This window comes from Podarcis pityusensis (assembly GCF_964106645.2).
Source record: "Podarcis pityusensis genome assembly, chromosome: 12".
Lineage (NCBI taxonomy): Eukaryota > Metazoa > Chordata > Lepidosauria > Squamata > Lacertidae > Podarcis > Podarcis pityusensis.
The window spans coordinates 19547928-19570149 of NC_138037.1; the positions used below are offsets into that span (position 1 = coordinate 19547928).

Consider the following 22222-nt stretch of genomic DNA (forward strand, 5'->3'; position numbering starts at 1 on the left):
CAGGGAAGACTAGGGCTGCCATATTTCAAAAAAGTAAAAACCAGGGCACACTGAAAGTTGTTGGCACCGCCTTTCCGAAATCCCTCCTGTATTTGAAATCCTGGTAATGTCCAGAAAAATCCAGACAAATGGCAGCCCTAGGGAAGAGCCCTAGGGCTGGAGGTCAAGTTGGAGAATCCTGTGCCAAAATCACAATTCCAAGACACTGCCAAATGCCACTGCAGAAAAATGCAAAACCATGGCCACCTCAGCTCCATGTTTGGAGCTGGCAAGTGGATGGAGACTATACCAGCAGCTGCACTAGGCTTCTGTAACTGCAGGGACACCCAATCTATTTATCCAGTTGTGAAAGCTTATCATGGAATGTAGGCTTTCAAGAGGTGCAAACAGGCCTGGGAGGAAAATCCTAACAGTGATCTCTTTACACCACTTCACATACCTGATACGCTGTGGTGGCACCATATATTTATAGTTTCCAGTTACATTATTATTTGTTATATATGTACACCCTTCCATCATATAGCCGGATTTGGCTATGTGGTGAATTTCTGATGGAAAGTGAGCTTCTCCCATTGCTCTTACTCTGAATTGGGATGAGGGGAAAATAAGAGGGGATGCGATTCCACTGCACAGCCAACAGGGCAAGGAATCCTGTCTAGGGAGCTATTTTATTTCATTGCCTGCCAGGGCTCAGTGCAATACTTTCACCCTAGTTTGATTCTCATTATGTAAAACTCCATGTGGATAGCTGGGACAGAAAGGAGATGAGCAACTGAAAGCATATCACATTGGAAGTACAGTGGTACCTCGGGTTACATACGCTTCAGGTTACAGACGCTTCAGGTTACAGACTCCGCTAACCCAGAAATAGTACCTTGGGTTAAGAACTTTGCTTCAGGATGAGAACAGAAATCGTGCTCCAGTGGCGCGGCGGCAGCAGGAGGTCCCATTAGCTAAAGTGGTGCTTCAGGTTAAGAACAGTTTCAGGTTAAGAACGGACCTCCGGAACGAATTAAATACTTAACCCGAGGTACCACTGTAATGCAGTGCGCTTCTCTGTCAACATTCAATCCCCCCTAACTAGTAGGGAGTAGATCATGGGGGGAAATGTCAATCTGGGGCTTGCTTGGCAACACGGATCTCTTCTCTTTTCTCTCCAACTACCGCCTTACAAATATATTTCACGCCTTTCCACAAAGGAGCAATGAAATGTACCGTAACTTGGAGAGGGGTGTTTTGCTAGATACAAAACTGTTTAGCACCACCACCATTTTGTTTTCCAGCAAGTTTACACATATTTTAAAGTAACAGTATTAAGAGTCACCAACATGGCACCTGTGGCAATAGATGAACCCACCCGCGAAAGGCCTCAGAAAATAATAATACATAAGAAATGGTTAGTTCTTCTTCCTGCTCAGTTTGCGTTTGCACTTGGCTCAGCTTCTTGTACACTGAACATGTCCCATCAAACATGTCCACATTTCACTGGATGCTAGGACTGGACCAATCCTTCCATTCAAAACAGAAGTGTTATACCCACTGCAGCTATTTTGTAATTGGCGCCAACAGCACTTTCTCAAAATTCAAAATGTGCCAGCTGGCTCAGAAAGGTTGATGAACCCTGGTATTGACTATATTTCTGATAGTCTATGATACTTAACATCCTATTTTCATGCAAGATAGAATGTATGTAGGATATTTAAATAACTTCCCCACCTGTTGCAACTGGTCATAGATCTTGAAGTTATGGAAACAGGAAGTTATGAGTAGTGGTTTAATAATACAGCAGCCCAGCCATACTCCAAACACTGGAATATGTTTTAAGGAGCTATCTATTCACTCCTCCACTCCGTTTCATGTTCAAATTTCAGTGGATGTAAACAGTCATCCCATGTGACATTGCTTTTCCATTTGAGAAGAGAAGATTCTGTATAGCAGAACAATCTTCTATTAAACCCAAAGACAACAGAGCAGCACACACTGCACAATATTTCTGTTGGTCTGCTGGATCCAGCTGCCACTCAGACATGGTCCACTTGCAGCCAGCCAACACGCAGCTACCAAGAGAGAAAGACAGCTAGGCCCTTGCACTGGCAAGTTGACCTATTGTATTTTACAGTGCTTTTATTAAACACCTGAGATTTTTTTTTGGAAATTTTAAACTGAATTGTAAGTATGAATAAATCTTTGGCCATTTTCAAAGAGCAGAAATAAAGTGACTCAGCATAACTGAAATTTCTGCAAGAAAAGTTTCTCCCCATAGAAGCAAGATTTTTTTTTTTAATGTTAACTTTACTCCTTATCATTCTTCATTTTGTGTAGTCTTAAGCCCAGGCAACCAGACCAGAAGCACATTTCCTTAGTTACCATCCTTAGCTAAGCATGGGCCCAATAAGCAGTAGCTGTTCTGCAGAGAGCATAGTAGTTAGTCCAAATAGGCCTGTTTCAAACCTCTTCATAGAATGGTTAGTACTGGTGCAAAGTGTATAAAAATCCCCATTCATTTTTTGCTGATTAGTGTGTGTGTTCAGCAGTGCTGTCTGAGAGGTAATTCTGTCTGGTAATCCTTACATGTACAAACTTCCTTGGAAATATCCTAGACAACAGTTTGAAAGCAAACAGTGAACAACAAAAAAAGAAAGGGTAGAGAGGAAACACAATGAGATTATTCAACCCATCCACTTCCTCCTGTGACAGTAATAATAACAACAATAATTTTATTATTTATATGCCACCCATCTGACTAGGTTGCCCCAGCTACTCTGGGCAGTTGGAATACCAGTTATATACCCCTTTCCTCCCCAAGGAAGAACAGGTACCACACATTTCTGTCCCGTTCACTTGCCAAAAATACCAGTACTAGATTTGATCTGCCATAATGGGCAAACTCAATCAATATAGGGATTTAAACAGTGAACTCCCTGCCCCTCAAATACAGAAGCTAATTATGGGGAGGGGGTTGTCAAAAGAGGTAAGAGCATATCTGTCAACCTTCCCTTTTTTTTGCAGGAAATTCCCTTATTAGAGCGCAGTTTCCCGCTGCTTTCCCAGACTGTTAGATATCCCGTAGACGGTCCCCGGGACAGGTGAGGCTGCTGATCCCTTATTTTCAAATCTGAAAATTGACAGCTATGGGTAAGAGGTACCAGCCTCATGGACAAAGATACATTAATACAGTAGCTGCTTTTTGGCTAAACAAACTCTCAAAGCAACTTACAAAAGATACAGTACATGATAAATAATAATAATAATAATAATAATAATAATAATAATAAAGATTACAGTACATGCATTACTCAGCATTCCACTTCATCAAGCTCAGAAGGATTTGCTCCCTGTTAAGCAGTGGGAGAGGCCTAGCTCCTCCTGCCCAGCAAAGGAACATGGTAGATCTCAGGGGAGCAGTTTCTTTGGCAACCTTAGCTTAAAACTAGTGACGTAACAGACCCATAACAGACCCCACCTGTTTTTGCATAACCTGATGCAGATGAGTTATTACCGGACAAGCGGCAGCTGTACCCACCATGCTGCAGACAAAGTTTCCACTTCTTGGTTGTCTTTTACAGTTCTCCTTCCCCAAGTCCCAAAGCAGGCAAGTGGTCTACACAAATGTCCCAAAAATATCCTGTGACACAAAACCAAGGTGTTTTGGCTTCCTCCATAGGATCTATGCACTAGCAGTATTTTAAAGAGCAGTATTTTAAAGAGTTTTTATTTTAATAAAAACATGTTTGATGTTTTTATTATGTTTTTAGATATGCTGCAAGCCACCCAGAGTGGCTGGGGAAACCCAGCCAGATGGGGTATAAATATAACAACAACAACCTCTGATTCAGCTGCCACACTTAACTTTTCAATTGCATCACTTGGAGTGAATATGGGTAACTAATAACAGAATAGGAGGAGAGAGAGCATAAAGCCATCTTCATACTCCTAGTCCTTCTTACAATCCTAACAGAGAGTGATACAACCAGAACACAACATTGAACTATCACAACCTACAAATGCACTATTGAAAGAGACATTCAATTAAGCAGCCTGGAAAAATATTCACAGAACATATGTAATCATCACATATTTTTTAATACTGTAAAATTAACTTAATTACAATAAGGTCATTTGAATTATCACTATAAAAGTTCTGAGTTCTGTCTCACAGAGATTATTTCACAATCTTAAAAAGAATGGCAATGCCAGAGTTGTGGAACAAAGAACTTTCAGGAAAAATTGTTTAGTATACAGGTCTTCGCAATATGTATGGCCAGGGCTTTTTTTCCAGCTCTGGCACCTCTCAGGTAGGAGCCATTGCCATTCTAAGAGAAGTTTATAGTGAGCTCCAGCACCTCCTTTTCTAGAAAAATAGCACTGTATATGGCTGCTAAATATTGAATAATTCTAGCCAAGTGACCTTAAAAAAATATCAACCTAAGAAGTCATCTTCACCAATCACGTGATGGCAGCAAAGTAGAGTGTGCTTTCGCTTACTGGCACAACCAGCTTTTCCTTATTCGAAGCCTTCCAATAGCTTACCATAGATGAGTTTGTGTGCCTTAACAGATTGCATAGAATTAGAATATTGACCTGTGCATTTGCACCTGCCTGATCCAGTGACAGCTGGATGTTTGAAGATGCCAGAGAGAGCCAGCGTGGTGTAGTGGTTAAGAGCGGTAGTCTTGTAATCTGGGAAACCGGGTTCGCGTCTCCGCTCCTCCACATGCAGCTGCTGGGTGACCTTGGGCTAGTCACACTTCTCTGAAGTCTCTCAGCCCCACTCACCTCACAGAGTGTTTGTTGTGGGGGAGGAAGGGAAAGGAGAATGTTAGCCGCTTTGAGACTCCTGAAAGGGAGTGAAAGGCGGGATATCAAATCCAAACTCTTCTTCTTCTTCTTCAGAGAACAATGGCCCCATTATCAATATGTCACTTGGTATGTTATCATGTTTTATCTTGGTGTACACCAAGTTTCAAAAGTTTCTTACAATGAAGTAGGGTACTAATTTGTACAATAACCAATTTTAAAAATCATGATTGTGTCACATGGCACTGTGGTCGGCACACTAGACAACCAAAACAGCAGAGACTGATCATTTCCTCTTGCTAGGACTCAACTTCCTGTGCATCACTTCACCACTCGTACTATTTTGCAAAAAGGGTGCTGTGTTTTACTGATGCTGTCCAGAATGATATTGTCTTAAACATGTTTCTTCCTATTAAGTTCTTAGAATGGTTATTTTGAGACTGAAACCTTATCTTCACAGAACATCACTGAAGTCATTGACAAGAGTTTTGCCTTGTTGAGCACTTTAAGACTAATGACCTAAATTTGTATCTTGCCCTTTCCCCAACATACTTCCAATAAGCTCTATACTGGCATACATAGGGTTTGCTGTGGATACCCATGGGTGTAGTGGTATTCTTAAAGCTACTCTATCAGACACAAAGTACAAATAACCAACTTAAATCAAAAACCTTAATTGCAAAACACAGTGTTTCATCACGATCTAAAACTTTAGGATAGTATTTCCATGGAAACTGTTGACTAGCTTGCTATGTGGATATCTTTACTATGCTAGAGATTTTCAAGTTACCACAGGTATCATGTTTTTCACAACATTTATGAAAAAAGAAGCACAAGAAAATAACAAAAATGGATGTCAAGCGGCACTAACACCTGCCAACAAGCAATTATTTGCTTAATGCATTTATTAAGAGTATTTTTACAGCTGGCTATATATAAACTTGGCTATCTACTAAATTGCGGCATTATTTACTAGTCATGAGCGTACATCAATGTTGAATGTATGACGCTGTGTAACATTTAAATATTTGCATTCTGCAGAGCGCTAATGCATTACAGTAGTGCAATTTTCTTTTTAAAAACAATCATTACCCAGAGGAGTCACCTGTTGGCGATACAGTTCAAACCCTAGGGGAATAGTAATTTATGATTCAGAGGATAACTATAGCAACTTTTATGTCGCGAGCAGGGGTGGGGAACCTGCAGCTCAAGTGCATGTACATGGGGGGGGGGGGCAGATGAAGCTGACGGAAGGATGTGGCAGGGGGGGAGTCATCCCCAAAGCAAAAGTTTAGACTTTTGGCCAGAGTGAGCCATCCTTCTCTTATTCAACAGTTGATTATTACTACAGGATACCAATACACAAACACATTATGCACATTTACTTGGGATTCAATTAGTTATGGTTTCTCCCTTTTAGGTCCTAATTGTTTGAGACCAGAGTATCTGAAGGATGCATTTGCCTGTATGAGCTCACCCATACATTAAGCTCCACGGTTGGGGCTCTGCTCCATTGGCAGCGCTGCAGATGGTGATGCTGGAGACGGCCTACCAGAGCTTTGAAACAGGCTGCCTTGGCAGGATTGCTTGTCACCCACCCTTTCTGTTTTTAGGTACAGGGCAAGACATCAGTTTCAGTGAGCATTTATGGCTGCCATGTGGCATATTTGCTGCTGCTGAAATCATAGTTGCTCTGTTGGGTGGCTTACAGGTTTGTTTGTTTGTTTGTTTTAATAAATCAGCAGAGTGCTATGGGCTAGGCTATTAATATATTCTTGTTATCTCATTTCTGTTACTAGCTGCAGAAAGGTCAGATAAAAAAACTTTGGCAAATAAGGGATTTGCACTACACATGGCATTTGCCCTAGTCATCTTACTTTCATATAGGGAATCAAGGTTGTGATAATTTGCCCAAGGCCAGTGAGAAAATGCAGCATAAAATATTTTAACACATACAACTAAGACCCCCTACATAGCACCCCTGGACACCAAGACGCCCATGGATGTCTGCTTGATGCCCACCAAGGCCCCTTTCCCTCAAATTTATAAGGTTTTTTCCCCCATCTGGGGCTTGGCTGCTTTGGGAGAGAGCTGCCTGCTTTTCTACGTGTTTTGTTTGTTCTGGAGCACATGTAGATTTTTACCTGTTTGGGAGGCAGGGTGGTTCTGAACACTGCCAGCTTTTCTTCAGTGAAATGGGTATTTAGATTTTCAAATATCTCCTGGCTATGCTTGCTAAAGCTGATGAGAACTAGAGTTCAACAACATCTGGAAGTTAGCAGCCCTGCCCTAAATAATATTTAGCATTTTGTTGCTGAGCTACCCTTGGGTTCGCACTGTCCCCAACACACTACAGTCACAAGTCCAGAAGCTTTTGCTTTTGGTTTAAATTGTTCATATGTTGCCATGTTATCCATACCTGGAGAAGCTGTGGTTAATCTTAACTATGGTTAAGTGAAACAAGACAGCTTCATAAACTATGGTTTGAAGTTGACTTGTGTCAATTAGCTATAGTTAAGAGTAACCACACTCTATGTTTCGGATAGTGCATTACACTGCAATATGCAAGTTTTTGCTTTCACTCTCTAGAGAGGGGAGAAGGAAGCATGAAAGCCTAAGGTTTGTTCTCATAATGTTAAATCATGGTTCAGGGTTATCTCGGAATGCAGCCAAGTTGTATGTGACCAAACAAAAGCCTATAATGACAGTTTTACTGCTGACACTCTCTGAACACTCTGGAAAAAATGCCAGTATCATCGTACGGGTTCATATAGTGTAGCAACTAGAAGTGTGCAGCAGGAAGTCCAAATCTCACCATAGCCATTAGCTTACTAGGTAGCACTAGAACACAAGAGCAGGTCTGCTGGATGAGATCAGAGGCCTACCTAGTCCCGTATCCCATTTTCCATAGTGGCAGACAATATGGCTATGGGAAGCCTACAAGCAACACAGCAGGACAATGGCCTTCTCCCGTCACTGGTACTCAGCTGGAGGTAGTACATAGCCATCACGACAAGTAGCCACTGGTAGCCTTATCGTACACAGTAGGGAATTTCATTATTTAACTACATTGGAACCTCGACTTACATATGGTTCTACTTACGTATGATTCCAGTTACGACCTTCAGTAGGTGCTTTGACTTATGAACTTTCCTCTAGATAAGAACAGAGGCCTTCCTGGCAGCCCAGAGCTGAGGCTTCTGCTGCCCAGGAGAGGGCCCTCATCCCACCCCTGAAGCTGTGGAAGAGGTGCTGCCTGCAAGAAGCACAGCAGGGTTCACTGCAGCCCCAAACCCCACTGAGGAACTAACCTGAGGAAGTCCAGAGGAGAACCTGGCCGGGCAAGAAAAAAAAGTGACCCTGGCTGAAGTGAATCAGCTCTTTACTGACCCTTGCCCCACCCCCAGCTTGTAGCCAGGTAAGCCTACCCACCCTCAGTGCACGTAAGAAAAAAAAAAGTTAGTTTTTTTCATCTACAATGCTGTCTTATTTATTTTATAGTAAAGTACATTGATTATTTGGGACGCGGGTGGCGCTGTGGGTTAAACCAGAGCCTAGGACTTGCCGATCAGAAGGTTGGCGGTTCGAATCCCCATGATGGAGTGAGCTCCCGTTGCTCGGTCCCTGTTCCTGCCAACCTAGCAGTTTGAAAGCATGTCAAAGTGCAAGTAGATAAACAGGTACCGCTCCGGCGGGAAGGTAAACGCCATTTTCATGCACTGCTCTGGTTCGCCAGAAGCAGCTTAGTCATGCTGGCCACATGACCCGGAAGCTGTTTGCCGGCTCCCTTGGCCAATAAAGCGAGATGAGCGCCACAACCCCAGAGTCGGTCACGACTGGACCTAATGGTCAGGGGTCCCTTTACCTTTACCTACATTGATTACTGCCTTCATTTTATAGATGTATGGTCTCGTTGGACAGTAAAATCTGTGTTAAATTGCTGTTTTAGGGGGTATTTTTCATAGTCTAGAACAGATCAATTCACTTTTCCCTTACTTTCTATGGAAAAGTGTGCCTCTAGTTATGTATGTTTCTAGTTATGACTGGACCTCCAGAACAGATTATGGTTGTAAGTAGAGGTTCCACTGTATGTGTTGTGTGAACTGGTACATCCTTTTCATTTAAACTGATTCTCCCACCATTCAGCTTCACTGGACGATTCTAGATTCTAATATTACGAGACATTGAGAAAAACTTATCTTCTCCTCACCAGGTATATCTTTATACACTTCCATGTCTCACTCCTTAATGTTTTCCCCCAAAACATAACATCTGAGCTGTTACTCTCAGCCCCAACCCAACTTGCAAAATGGAGATAGTATCTTACACAGGTGTTATAGATGAGAGAATGGAAATAAAGTACTTTGAACAATCCAGAAGGACCATATATTGTGGGAAAGTATTTAGGAATGTTACAAATAAAAGGTATATATATTCAGACAAAGCCAGCCATGGCCATGAAGAACTCTGTGGCAAACCACAATTGACCTAGCCATTGTTACATCATATGCTCCTAGATTTGGTTGGGGAGGTAGGTTCATCTGGAAATTGATTGCTCTTTGCCTTTAACGCCAAGGCAGCCAGAACCTGAGTAGACATCAGGCAGTTCTTAGGACAGCCCAGTCCTACTGACACAGTAAACAACTTTATTCAAACATGTACTAAATCCACCTTGAGGACCTAAGACATAGAAAGCTGAGAAATAAATACCTGAAATAAGCAAGTGCTATAATCAGTCCAAAGTAAGCTGTACCATTTAAATGTAACAACCAGTAGCCATTTTAGATTAATGAAGTAATTTGCATAGATCTCTTTATTTGCAAACTTCAAGAACACAACAGAGAGCAGAAGCAAAACTATACAGTGTAATACTGACCACTAAATAGTTCAGGACACTTTTATATGAAATTAATAGATTTATTTGTATTAGCTCAGATGACGTTTCTGTATTTGCCTAGACTAGACATGACAGCTCCTGTGCAAAAAAAACAAAAAAAAAACAAAAAAAAAAAACGCTGCTCCATTTGAGCAGATTTTCTGACTCAAGTTCAGATTTCTAGCGGCAAATATTCATGTTTAAGTCCACACATCTTGGAATTCAAATACTGCAACTGTCAAATGAGAGGGCAGTGCAGTGATTACATTTAGAGATTAAAAATGGCACATACCTCAGGTATACCTACATTGGCGCACAAAGATAATACACCTTTATACTGTTAAGGGGGGAGGGGAAAAAGAAAAGGTAGTTGATCAATGTATAGTTTAATAAGAGCCAAAGGCAGTGGAATCAAAAAGTAAGTCCTTTAAAAAAATTATACCATTTTAAAAAGGTGTACACTACTCCATTAAGACAGCAGCGGTACTTAATCTGGTGTTACAACTAAGTAAAAAATCACATTGCTGGAAATCAGTTTATCATAGTCTGTCCTCCTTAAGACTGGAGACAGGAAAAATATTACACAGGATTAGCAGGAAGACATGGTACCTATCTTTGAAAGGCATGAAATCAACACCATCTTCATGGAAGAGATTTGATATAGAAATAATTTCAATTGTCCATTTGTGGGAAAGGTTTAAGGGTTAACTTTCCCTGGCAATTCTGATCGGTAAACATTTGCAAGTCAAACAGGAACCTACTGCTGAGAAATCTCTATTATCCGGCATCTATTATCTCGCCTACCCAGTGATGGTTAATGTAGAGCAGTTCAAGTTATTCTTTATGTGTTAAAAGATTATAGTATAATCAGAACCACTCAATAATAAATCAAAGGCTTTCCTTCAGAACCTGAAAACACTGGGGTGACGATTTTAACCGAAATAATGAAAAATGAAAAGATACCTGGAATAGCATTATATCCCACGCACCTTTTGTTTTCTACGAGTCATGCATGCTGCAGACGAAATGGTTTGTGCTAAACAGCCTCAAATCTATTTTTCTAATATTAAGCACAAAGGAACAACACTGACAGCAAGCATGGTAAATAAATATCTCCCTTGAGAACAAGAGCAGCAGTCAGGAGCGCTGACATGCATGCTAGAGAAACCTCACACACCATTTTTTCCCTACCTGCACAAGTTGCCATTTGCTGCAGCCGTCAAAATCCCTCTTCCCCCTCTTCCCTGGTTGATTTCAAAAGGAAGGTTTTCAGGCAGTCTCTCAAGGCATCTACTAATATGCTTTACAAGTATAATATTCCAATTAAGCGTATCTTTAAGAGAAAATCCATTTTCTTCCTTGCTCAGGTAAACATGTTTACAGCTCCTGCCCGGAGACTGGGTGGTTCAGACTCCCATGTCACACACATGTCGTCAGCAACAAGAAAAGCCCCCTTTCTCTATCATTAACATTTTAAATAAGGTAAGGAGAGAGGAGCACTTTGCAAACTTACCTTTAATATTGCTTCAACATTAAACAGACAACACAAATGCGTGCTCTAAAACAGGAAATTAGCATTACAATATCCCGTATATATCCTGATACTTGCTATAAATAAACCCACCCCATACAGAGCAGGGAGCTACTAGTTCAGAACCACCCGATCAACTAGTTAGTCGATTAGAAGGCCAATGTTTATGTGCGTGTTTCACGTTAAGTATCAGAAGTCGTAGCGCCCTCTCACCCGGGGAAACCATAATTCCTTCTCGGAGATATTAAAAAAAAAAAAAAAAAATCCTGTCCAAAACGTCATGATCTCGGACCAACCACTAGAACCCTTCCAATCCATAACCGTATACAGGAAATGCCAAACGAAAGCTTTAAAAAAAACTGCCAAGAAAGGTTACAAAACCTCCCGTTTTACATCCTAAGAAGTCATCAGTTTTCCCGTTATTATTATTTTTAATAGAATACATAAGAAGAAAAATCCAACAACGTAAGTTTAGAGTATTTATTCCCCCACTTTTCAACGCAGGTTTCAACTCATTTCAAAGTAATACGTATGCATAAAAGGGGGGGGGGGAGACAGCCCTTAAATCTGAAAAGTAAGCGTCATTCCTTATATAGGCTGTAGCAGTTGTTCCTAGCCAGCGAAGAAAGGCGGGGAGGGGGCTCAGCGGACAAACCGTTACCACCCATTATTATGATTATGATACAAACAGGTACCTCGAAATCCAAGAAGAGGGCGAGAAAGAGAAACTTAGCTGATTCACGTCCCTTCCCCAACCCACACAGAAAGAAAGCCTTCCTTTTGCTCTGTCTTTCTCTCCCCCCCACTTCACCCCAATCACGTTGATAAAGGAGGGGAGAAGGGGGAAAAAAACCACCCACCCAACCTCACAGAAACACTTCCAACACTTCTGCCAAGATCTGGAGGTTGGTGGGGGTGTGGGAGGAGAAACAATATGTTCAATGGCTACGGAGATAAATCAACATGCACTGCAGGCACTAAAAGAGGCGGAGGCGAAAGTAGCGGGGGGGGGAGAGAGAGAGAGAAGAGGGGGGAGCAATACATAGAAGGCAGGGGAGGAGGGGCAGAGAAAAGGAGGGGGTCCCTTTCCAGGGCAATCTCAGGGGTGCGCATGTGGTGCGTTTCCCTTGTAAAAAAAGGGGAAAAAAGAAAATCAATACACACTGCAGCAAGCAACAGTGCTTCCCCTCGCCGCCCGCTTTCCCCCCGCTTCTTCCCCAGCCGGGGCCAAAACACGCCACACGCCAGAGAACGAAGTCCCCATTACAGTCATCCTGCCCTCGACGTTTTTGTTGCGTGTCTGGCAAGCAGGTAGTTCGGGAGTTACACGCAGTTTCCTCTGGATCTCTCTCCTCCCCCACTCCAAACTATGAGCCTTAGCGCACCATCCACCCCCCCCACCATCCCAAAACAACAACAACAAACTATGGGGGGATCGCGAAGACTGGAGGTGGGAGGCTGCGGGAGGGAAAAGCGCCGCGCTTCCCTCGGGGACTTTCCCCAGCGCGAGGGGAGGAGAGAGAGGAGGGGAAGTGACCCCCTCTCCCTCCGCAATAGCAAAGTCCCCCCCCCCCGAAACAAAAAGTTTGGGGAGCGGGGTCGGAGGGGGCGCCCCTTCTCCTCGGAGGCCGGCGAGACCCGCCTCAGCTCAGGTAATAAGTTTCCAAGTTGAGGTGAGGGGGGGCCCGTTATAAGGTCGAAGGCGCGGCCTTCCTCTCTCTCCCCCCCCCCCAAAGAGAAGGGACCGGAGTGACTAGGAAAATAAGAAAGAAAGCCGCCCCCCCCCGGCTCCGCTTCGCCCTCTCGCTCCTGAGGGAAAGAAGCCGGGGACGGGCGGCGGCCGGGCAAAATGAAGGGTGGGACACGGGGGAAGAGAAAGAGGAGGCAGCGGGCGGCGTGTAACGGTCCCCGGGCAGGGCTGATCCTCGCCGGCGAAGGAGGCTCGAGTGGAGGAGGCACCGCTAGGCGGAGAAGGAGGCAGCCCGGCGGCGGCGGCGGGGAGGGAGAGCGCGAGGCGGGGAGGGAGGCAGGCAGGCAGGTAGCGGATCTAACGGTGCAGGGCGAGCCGGGCTCCCGGCGGGGAGCGCCCGGGAAATTACTTTCTACTTCTCGGATCTGCTTCTGTCTGTCTTCTTTCTTCTTTTTCCTCCCCCCCCCCCGTTTTACTCCGCCCGACCCCCGGCCCGGTCCCCCCTGAGCGTCCCCGGCGCGGCGCGGGCCGTTGCCCGGCGGAGCTGACTGACCGTTATTGCGCCTCGGGTTCGCCTGCTTCCTGCGCTTACACCTGGGGCCATCCGCCATGATCCTCTCGCTTGTGTCTAAATGCTCCAGTCACCTCCTCCCCCCTCCCTTCCCCCCTCCCCCTCGCCGCTCTCCCCCCCCCCTCAACCCCCGCCCGGACCTGGTTTACGACACTGGGTGGTTGGGTGTATGTGTGTGTCTGTGTATGTGTGTGCGCGCGTGTGTGTATATGTCCTTTTCTTTTTTTTTACTTTTTTACATCACCTTCCTACACCTAGTGCTCGGCCGCCGGAACCTTGTTGCCAGGGGAGACGGCCGCTTTACGGCAGCACGTTTGAACCGGCAGGAGGGAAAAGTTTCTTCTTCGCCCCGCTTGGGCGCGACGCAGGTACCCGTGTGTGGCGCACGGGGTGCGCAGGGGGCGCCAGGAGGAGGGCCGGGGAATGGGATCGCGAGAGGGAGGAGGAGGATTGGGGGTGAGAGAGAGAGGGAAAGTGCCTCTGGATGTGGGGTGTCTAAGGGGAGGGCCCAGAGGACGACACGGATAGAGAGCGAGAGCGGTGCCCTCCGGCGCAATGGAGCCGAGCGAGCGCGCGTGAGCCCCTAGTGCTGGAGCCGGGCGAGGAGGCGCCGCTAGCCGCGCTGTTATTATTATTATTATCCTCATTATCACGGATTGCAATTTGTTGTCGCTTTATATCAGTACACGACACAAGCACACGCGCATCCGTATCAGCCCAAAGCGAACTAAAGGGAAGTAACGAAAAGGCTTGCAGAGAGATAGAGACGAGGGAGGTGAAGTGTGGATTTGTTGTTTACACGGTGTTCTTGTGCGTGTGAAGTTTTCGTGTGTGTGTGATAAGTTGTTGTGTCCTGGCTTTACCAGTAGAGCTTGGTAAAGCATCTTAAGTTCAGGAGTGTGGGATATGCAGCTTGTTCATGTGTACACTTGCTGGTGGGTTGCTGTATTGTGGGGACACGCACGGTCGGCTTTACTGTCGACACACGCCTTCCCAGGGCTTCTGTTTGAACTGTTAGCTCGCTTAATGTAGGTTATTTACTTATTTATTTAGAGTTTTAGACAATTCATCATGCCCTCCCCTTCTGGGGGAAAAAGTGACAACAAGGTGGTTTACAACAAAGTGAGAAGTAAGATGAAAAGAATACAGAAGGTTATAAAATAATGCAATCTTTAAAATTCACAACTCATAAAAATGCACGGAATGGCCATTTATTAAGAGCTGCAGTAGCAGCCGATTGATTGATTGATTGATTGATTGATTGCATTTGTAAAGCCCACCTTTTTTCTTCAAAGTACTGAAGGTCGTGTATGTAGTTTACCCTCTCATTTAATTCCCACAACAACCTCATAAGGCGGGTTAGGTTGAGAGGCAGTGACTGGCCCGAGGTCACCCAGTGACCTTCATGGCTGAGTGGGAATTTGAATCCTGGTCTCCTAGGTCCTAGTCTGACACCCTCTCATCTGATCAGGTCTCTCTTCCAAATACCTGCAGAAAAAACGTGTTTCTTTGCCAGCTGCCTAAACTGGGGCCAGATGCAGTTCAGTAGAAGAGAGGAACTTGTGCATGCAAGGAGCCACCACTGAAAAGGCTCTTCCCCTTAAAAAAAAGTTAGTGGAAATGAGGAGGAACCGGAGCTGCTTTGAAGAAAAGGAAGGAGAAATCAGACACAGGGGAACATCACAGGTTCTGAATGGCCAACCTGACTTGTGATTTGGTACAATTAGTTGACAACGAACAGGAAAATAATCATGAATTGCAATAGTGCTCAGTCGACCCATCAGATGATTGCCTCCTAACATGACTTGTCAAGTATCTTCAAATACTGGGTGGACATCTCCAAATGTTCTATGGCCATTTATTTGGGAGCAAGTCCCATTGATGTAAGTGCAGCTTACTTCTGAGTAAGCATGCATAGGCACAGGTTGCAAAATGGTTTTAGCCTACGGTTTTGAATAATTTCTTTATATATTTAAAATATTTATATACCACCCTTAAGCCAGCCTTGCATTACAGAACAGTTAAATGCAAAAAATAAGAAACAATTGCTGTATGTTTAAAAAGTGCATTATGGTGATAGTTGTGAGGGGCTGTTCTGCATGCCTCCTTTCCACCTCACAGTGCAGCCTGTGCCATCTCACACCCAGTCATTAGTGGAATACAGAATCTTGAGTTGAATATGAGAATAGCATTAATGTTAGGAAATATGCAACATGCACCTGTCTATGCAGTGTACTTTTTTGTAATTAATCTTTCATCAGAAACATACAAATGCTCTTCATACAAACAATGTCAAAAGAGAAAACAAAATACAGTGGTACCTCGGGTTAAGTACTTAATTTGTTCCGGAGGTCCGTTCTTAACCTGAAACTGTTCTTAACCTGAAGCACCACTTTAGCTAATGGGGCTTCCTGCTGCTGCTGCGCTGCCGGAGCACGATTTCTGTTCTCATCCTGAAGCAAAGTTCTTTAACCTGAAGCACTATTTCTGGGTTAGCGGAGTCTGTAACCTGAAGTGTATGTAACCCAAGATACCACTGTACTAGATGCTTGTTCAATATGCACACTGTCTGTGAGGAAGAGACAACTCCAAGCCATGTGTGCATCACACAACCTTACTCAAAATGACAAAGATACCTTGGTAACAAGTTCTTCTCAAAGAGTTTTTTGGTGGGTAGGGGCTGTTATTGGTCCCCCATGACAACTCGCAACCCTTTCAGCTTGGCATAACACTAGTGATGTGTAATCTTTAAATTGGCTGCTACCAGCAAAAAAAAATAATCTGATTTGATTTCTACAAAATAGTCTACACACAGCTTCCAGAAAAATGAAAAGCAGCACCATCCCAGGTCCCAGATTATTAACTGCTTGACTACTGCTGACATCTGCTGAAGGCTTCTGACCCAACAAGCATTCACAATAGGACAACTTTATCACACATGATTTGAAGCCCCTTGGAGTATATTTCTGAACATGAGATGAAGGGACTGGTTGTTGCCTTCATGCCTGATTGCTGCAGGAAACTAAGCATTGGACTTCTGGCCTAGAATAACAAGTGTCTTAAACAGATTGCTGCAATTGAACACATGCTTATGAGTTGAAGTGAATTGTCCCATTGAAGTAAAAAAAGAAGAAGACTTATTTCTGAGTAAGCCTGCATTGAACTGGGCTACAGGAGAATGAGGTTCAGTTCCTCAGGTGGATTATAACAGAGGAGTTGTACTGCTTAGAAAGCTGTGCATTAGAGCGCCGTTCCTCCTCCAGTTCTACAATACAGTTTCACCTGCTTGTCTAATTGCTACCTCCGCCTCCTCCCTAGATTACTGGCAGGGATTTACTTGTCATGTACTTAAGCCTAGGTGTTACCATAGGATGATTTGCATAATTATTACCTTACGGGACTTTTTAAAAAGGCTAGAAGGTAGATGCCAAGCATCAAGCAGCACCCGAGCATAAGAGCATTTCTGTGATTTCCAGCAACTGGTATTCAGAAGCATACTGCTTCCCAGGGCCGGCTCATTCATGAGGCAAGGGGAGTCAAGCACCTCAGGCGGCAGCAACCACCAAAACAACAGATCCTGGTGTAGATCTTTATTCTCCCTCCTTGTTCCTGATATAGATCTTCACTCACTTCTTCCCTGGCAGAGGACGCCATTATGTGGTTTGCCTCAGGTGTCAAATGTGGAGGCTGAGCACAGCCATCGTGGCTAGCAGCCCCCGGCAACCATGTCCTCCGTGAATTTATCTAATCTTTTAAAGCCAACCACATTGATGGAGGGATGCGGGTGGCGCTGTGGGTTAAATAACAGCGCCTAGGACTTGCCAATCAGAAGGTCGGCGGTTCGAATCCCCACGACGGGGTGAGCTCCCGTTGCTCGGTCCCAGCTCCTGCCAACCTAGCAGTTCGAAAGCACGTTAAAGTGCAAGTAGATAAATAGGTACCACTCCAGCGGGAAGGTAAATGGCATTTCTGTGCACTGCTCTGGTTTGCCAGAAGCGGCTTAGTCATGCTGGCCACATGACCCGGAAGCTGTTTGCCGGCTCCCTCGGCAACCCCAGAGTCGGCCACGACTGGACCTAATGGTCAGGTGTCCCTTTACCTTTACATTGATGGAAGATTTGGGGTTGTCTGTATAAAAATGCGTAAGTGATGATAAATATATAAAAATACATTATATTAAGGGAAACTGCTCTGCAAAAATGCATATGTTAGGGAAAACTACATAGAGAAATGTGTATATTTGGATTAATTTGCACTAAATTGCTGATAAATTTTTATGGGATTTTTTAAAAATAAAAACCAACAAAAAGCTTGCAAACTGAAATGTGGAGAACTGAACTTGATTGGAAAAATGAGAAACTGAGAGAAACCAGAATTGGCAGAATCGCCCATAACTACTCAAGAACATGTATTGGAACTGGTGCTTTTTAACTTGTTCAGAAATAGAGTAGCCAAGTTTTCTGATGTTACCATATTATTCAGGGTGCTAAAAAGAAAAAAAGGAAGAACAAAAGGATTATGAAGAGCTGCAAAATAATCTCTCCAGACTGGGTGAATGAGCAATAAAATTCCAAATGTGGTTCAATGTACACATGTGTAAAGTGATGCACATTGGAGCAAAAAAGAAATTCACATTATATAGTGATGGGGTCTGATCTGGCAGTGAATGATCCAGGAAAGTTATCTTGGGGTCATGGTGAATAGCTCAGTGAAGACATTGACTAGTGTGCAACAGTTGTGAAAAATGAGGATTTTATTTTGGCAATCATTAGGAAAGGGAATGAAAACAAAACTTACATGATTATCATAATACAAATAATAATACAAATGTACAGTTCTGGTTGCTTTTGCATATTCTTTTTTTTTAATTATCTACAGAATTTGGTTCATCTGGAGCAAAAGATCGGCTAATCTTACATAGTCAATTCAACACTGACAAGGAGGTACCATATAATCTGGAATCTTGAAAGTGCTTGATAAGACAAATGTAAGCCTTGATAGCAGAAGCACAGAAGTAATCTCATCTGAGATGCAGCACTGGCAAAATATTTTGGAAAGAGCCACTGAAGTTGTAAAAATATTTACTACTTAAAACAGCACTGCATCGGAACACAGATATCCTGTTCACGTTCAGCAAGAGCAATTCCTTAAAATGGTAAAGTTAATACTGATAGTTGAAGCCACGGCTTTGAAATAATCCATTAACAAGCTATGCATAATCATTATCTAGGCAAATAATCAAAGTGAGATAATTCAGTTCTTTGCAGCGCAAGTAAAACAAAAGATTTTGGCTCTAATCAAGGCAGCAAATTATTCTGCACAGTCAATGGTAGTCACTAATAAATGGCTTTTGTTGCAGGGTGTGTGCCAGAGTGTCACAGAACATTCCACCGACAGGAATATGCTCTGGCAAAGTCAACCTGGGAGCATTACGTGAGGCTTGAAAATTGTGGAGTCATCCTTTGCACTAGCGGCATTTAGACTTTTTCCTAATCTGGCCCTCCAGGTTTTCAGTAAGGAAAAAACAAAAGTACAAGGGTGCAATTTTTCTCCTTTGCTCCAGGGATCCAGAAGCAAAATGACAAAAATTTACTGCAAGGATGCATCCGGCCAAACCTTTTGTCCAGGTGTTGTCTCTTCTGTCATTTTAAGGAAGACACATTTTTGTCCCATGCAGCTTACCATATATGGATTGGAAAGCATTTATTTTAAAGCTCATCAGGCACAGACCTGATCAGTAATTAGAAGACCAGTGTAATGCTCATGTAAGAGCAGGGTCTACATGTTTTCACACACACATGTATTGCTCCTACCCCAACTGTGAAACTACCCAAACCACTCACCTGTGAGAGCAGGTGGGAAAGAAACTGTTGTGGTCAATTTTCCTTTCGCCTCCATGTACCTGGAGTTTTTCATTTTGCTGAGCCTGGACAGCTCAGTTGGGTAGAGCGTGGTGCTGATAATGCCAAGCTTGCAGGTTTGATCCCTGTATGGGACAAATGCATATTCCTGCATTGCAGGGGGTTGGACTAAATGATCCTCAGGGTCCCTTCCAACTCCATGATTCTATGCTGAACGTTTTCCACTCTCCTGGACAGGCAAGAGTCAGAGGTTTCTACATACAAATATACCTCTTTTTTCATTCTTCATCCAACAGGTTCAAGAAGACAGTCTGGCAAATATACTCAAGAAGAGTTGTGAGGCAGGGTCAGTGAGGGGTGGGGCCATTTTTATCGCTGAGATTCTCCCCATTAATGATAATTGCCTTCTGCCCCATATATCTAAATCTTTTTTTAAAAAAATTCTTTCCAAGCTCTCACGTAGTTGTCTTTGTAGATATTATGATTGTTTGTTAATAGCCACACTCCTAAATACTTCACTTTTTTCTCTATTTTCCAGCCGGCAATTTCCCTTAATTTCTTTTTAGCTTGGTTATCCATGTTCTTAACTAACATTTTGGTTTTATCTTTGTTTATTTTGAGACCTGCCAATTTTCCAAATTCAGTTATCTCCTTTAATAACTCTAGTGTACCTTCTCGAGGTTGTTCCAAAGTTAAGACAATAACATCTGCAAAAGCTTTTGTTTTGTAACTTTGCTCGCCCACTGTCATTCCTCTAATTTTATCATTATTCCTAATACTTTGCAATAGATTTTCTAAGGTAAGAATAATAACAGAGAGAGTGGGCACCCTTGTCTTGTTCCTTTCATCATATTGCATTTTTCTGACCCGATGTTATTTCTTATAATGTTTGCCCATTGTTCCTTATATATAGCCTTGATACCTCCCAAAAATACTATTCTTATTTAAAACAATCCCAATACTTAATGACACACAATGTCTAAAAGATTGGCAAAAGGATCTGTCCAAGTTTATCTGGAGAGGGAAGAAACCTAGGATCAAAAAAATAAGATTCTTGTTGATATAAAAGAGCAGGTTTTGCACTCCCAGATTTGGAATTGTATTTTGAAGCTGCTTGCCTGTATTGGATAAAAGACTGGATATTGCTAGAAAATACACAGTTGCTAGATTTGGAGGGTCATGATGTCAAACACGGCTGGCATGCCTGTATCTGGTATGGTAAAGCAGGAATACGTAAAACCTTCACCAATCATGTCATTAGAAAAAACTTAATTAGGGTATGGGAAAAATACAAAAGCCTACTAGAAAACAAAACACCAAGGTGGTTATCCCCAATAGAAGCTGAGACATGGAAAAAAATAATAACATGAATGATAACAGGGGTACCTATAATGAATTGTTAGATTTTTCAGAATGAGAGCCCAAAATGAGGAAAATTGAAGAGATCAAAGAATTTGTATCGGACTAGTTAAATTATCATCAAATCAATTCAAAATTTAAGGTAGATAAGCAGTTGGAGCATGCTCTGGTCCATGGGGTCACGAAGAGACGGACATGACTAAACAACAACAAGCAATTGGAATTTGTAGAAAACCATCAGTTTGAAAAAACAACAACCCTAAGATCCAGAGCTAAAAATTTATCTAAAATGTATAGGGTCTTGATTGGGAAACGAAAGAAGAATTTGCAAAATCATCTATGATCAAATGGGCACAGGCTGTGGGTCATAATACTGATTTAAACCTGTAGGAACATTTGTGGAAAACAAATTTAAAATTCACCAGTAGTTTCACACTAAACGAGAACTGTTTTAAAATGATCCACAGATGGTACTTGACTCCAAATAAACTAGCTAAAATGTTTAGATCTAAACGTGACTTATGCTGGAAATGTAAGGAAACAACGAACATTTTATTATTCATGGTGGTCTTGCAGATTAATAAAAGAATTCTGGGAGATGATTTATAACGAACTTAAGAAAATGTTTAAAAGAACATTTTCTAAAAACCCAGGAGCTTTACTTCCGGGAATAATGACAACAGAAATACCAAAAAAATCACACTACGTTATGGATGTATGCGACTACATCTGCCTGAACTTTGGTAGCAGAAAAGTGGAGAACAGATGCAGTACCATCACAAGAAGAATGGCACCTTAAAATAATAGGTTATATAGAACTTGCCAGCATGACAAACAGATTAAGAAATAAAGACAATAAAAAAAATTAAAGAGGGCTGGGCATTATATACAGATTTTGTGGAAAAATACCATAACAAGAAAATAAGTGTAACATTGAAAAAATGCTCAGCAGTAGACGTGACAAAATGGGACAGTATGGTAATAAAAATAATTTAGTAGAGTAAGAAAATGCAGTTTGAAAAGATAGGAGATAGGAAACCAGGAAAAGAGGAACGGGAGTTGAAATTAAGGTTTATAAGAGTTAAAGTGGAGGAATAAGTTATATTGTGATCGTTGCTTATATACATGTGTGTTATATTTAAGTTACGTTTTTCTTTTTTTTCTTTCTTACTACCTTGTACTTGACTGTAACACAGTGTGCATTGATGATATGATTAAATAAAAAAGCAAAAAATAAAAATAAAAAATCAAATCCTGAGGGCCAGCTAGAGGCATGGAGGGGCATATCAGGATCTGCAAGATCCAAAGCTGCTTCTTTCCCCATTACACCTGAAAAACAACCTAACATGGTATGAGGTTTGACAAAGGGTCACAGCTCATTGATTGCTAGGCAGAATGTTCCTGGTTCCTCCAGTGTCTCTAATATGGGCTGGTAATGTCTGCTGCCTGAAACTAGAAAGTCACTCCCAGTCAGTGTGGACAATATTGAGCTAGGTAGGCCAAAAATCTGACTTGGTATAAGGCAGCATCCCAGGTT

At 42.7% G+C, this 22222-nt stretch overlaps 1 protein-coding gene across 2 annotated transcripts in view; it reads right to left on the reverse strand.

Moving 5' to 3' along the window:
* Positions 1-13568, reverse strand: part of ZEB1 (zinc finger E-box binding homeobox 1) — a 79981-nt gene extending 66413 nt beyond the window's left edge. Inside the window, exon 1 of one of the 2 annotated variants that reach the window (XM_080975274.1) lies at positions 13448-13568. In XM_080975274.1, coding sequence (XP_080831400.1) covers positions 13448-13505 — 58 coding nt within the window. In that variant the 5' untranslated portion in view covers positions 13506-13568. Of the gene's footprint in view, positions 1-10864; positions 11086-13447 lie in introns of those variants that run through there. The other variant, XM_080975275.1, reaches the window with a different exon arrangement.
* Positions 13569-22222: the final 8654 nt, after the last annotated feature.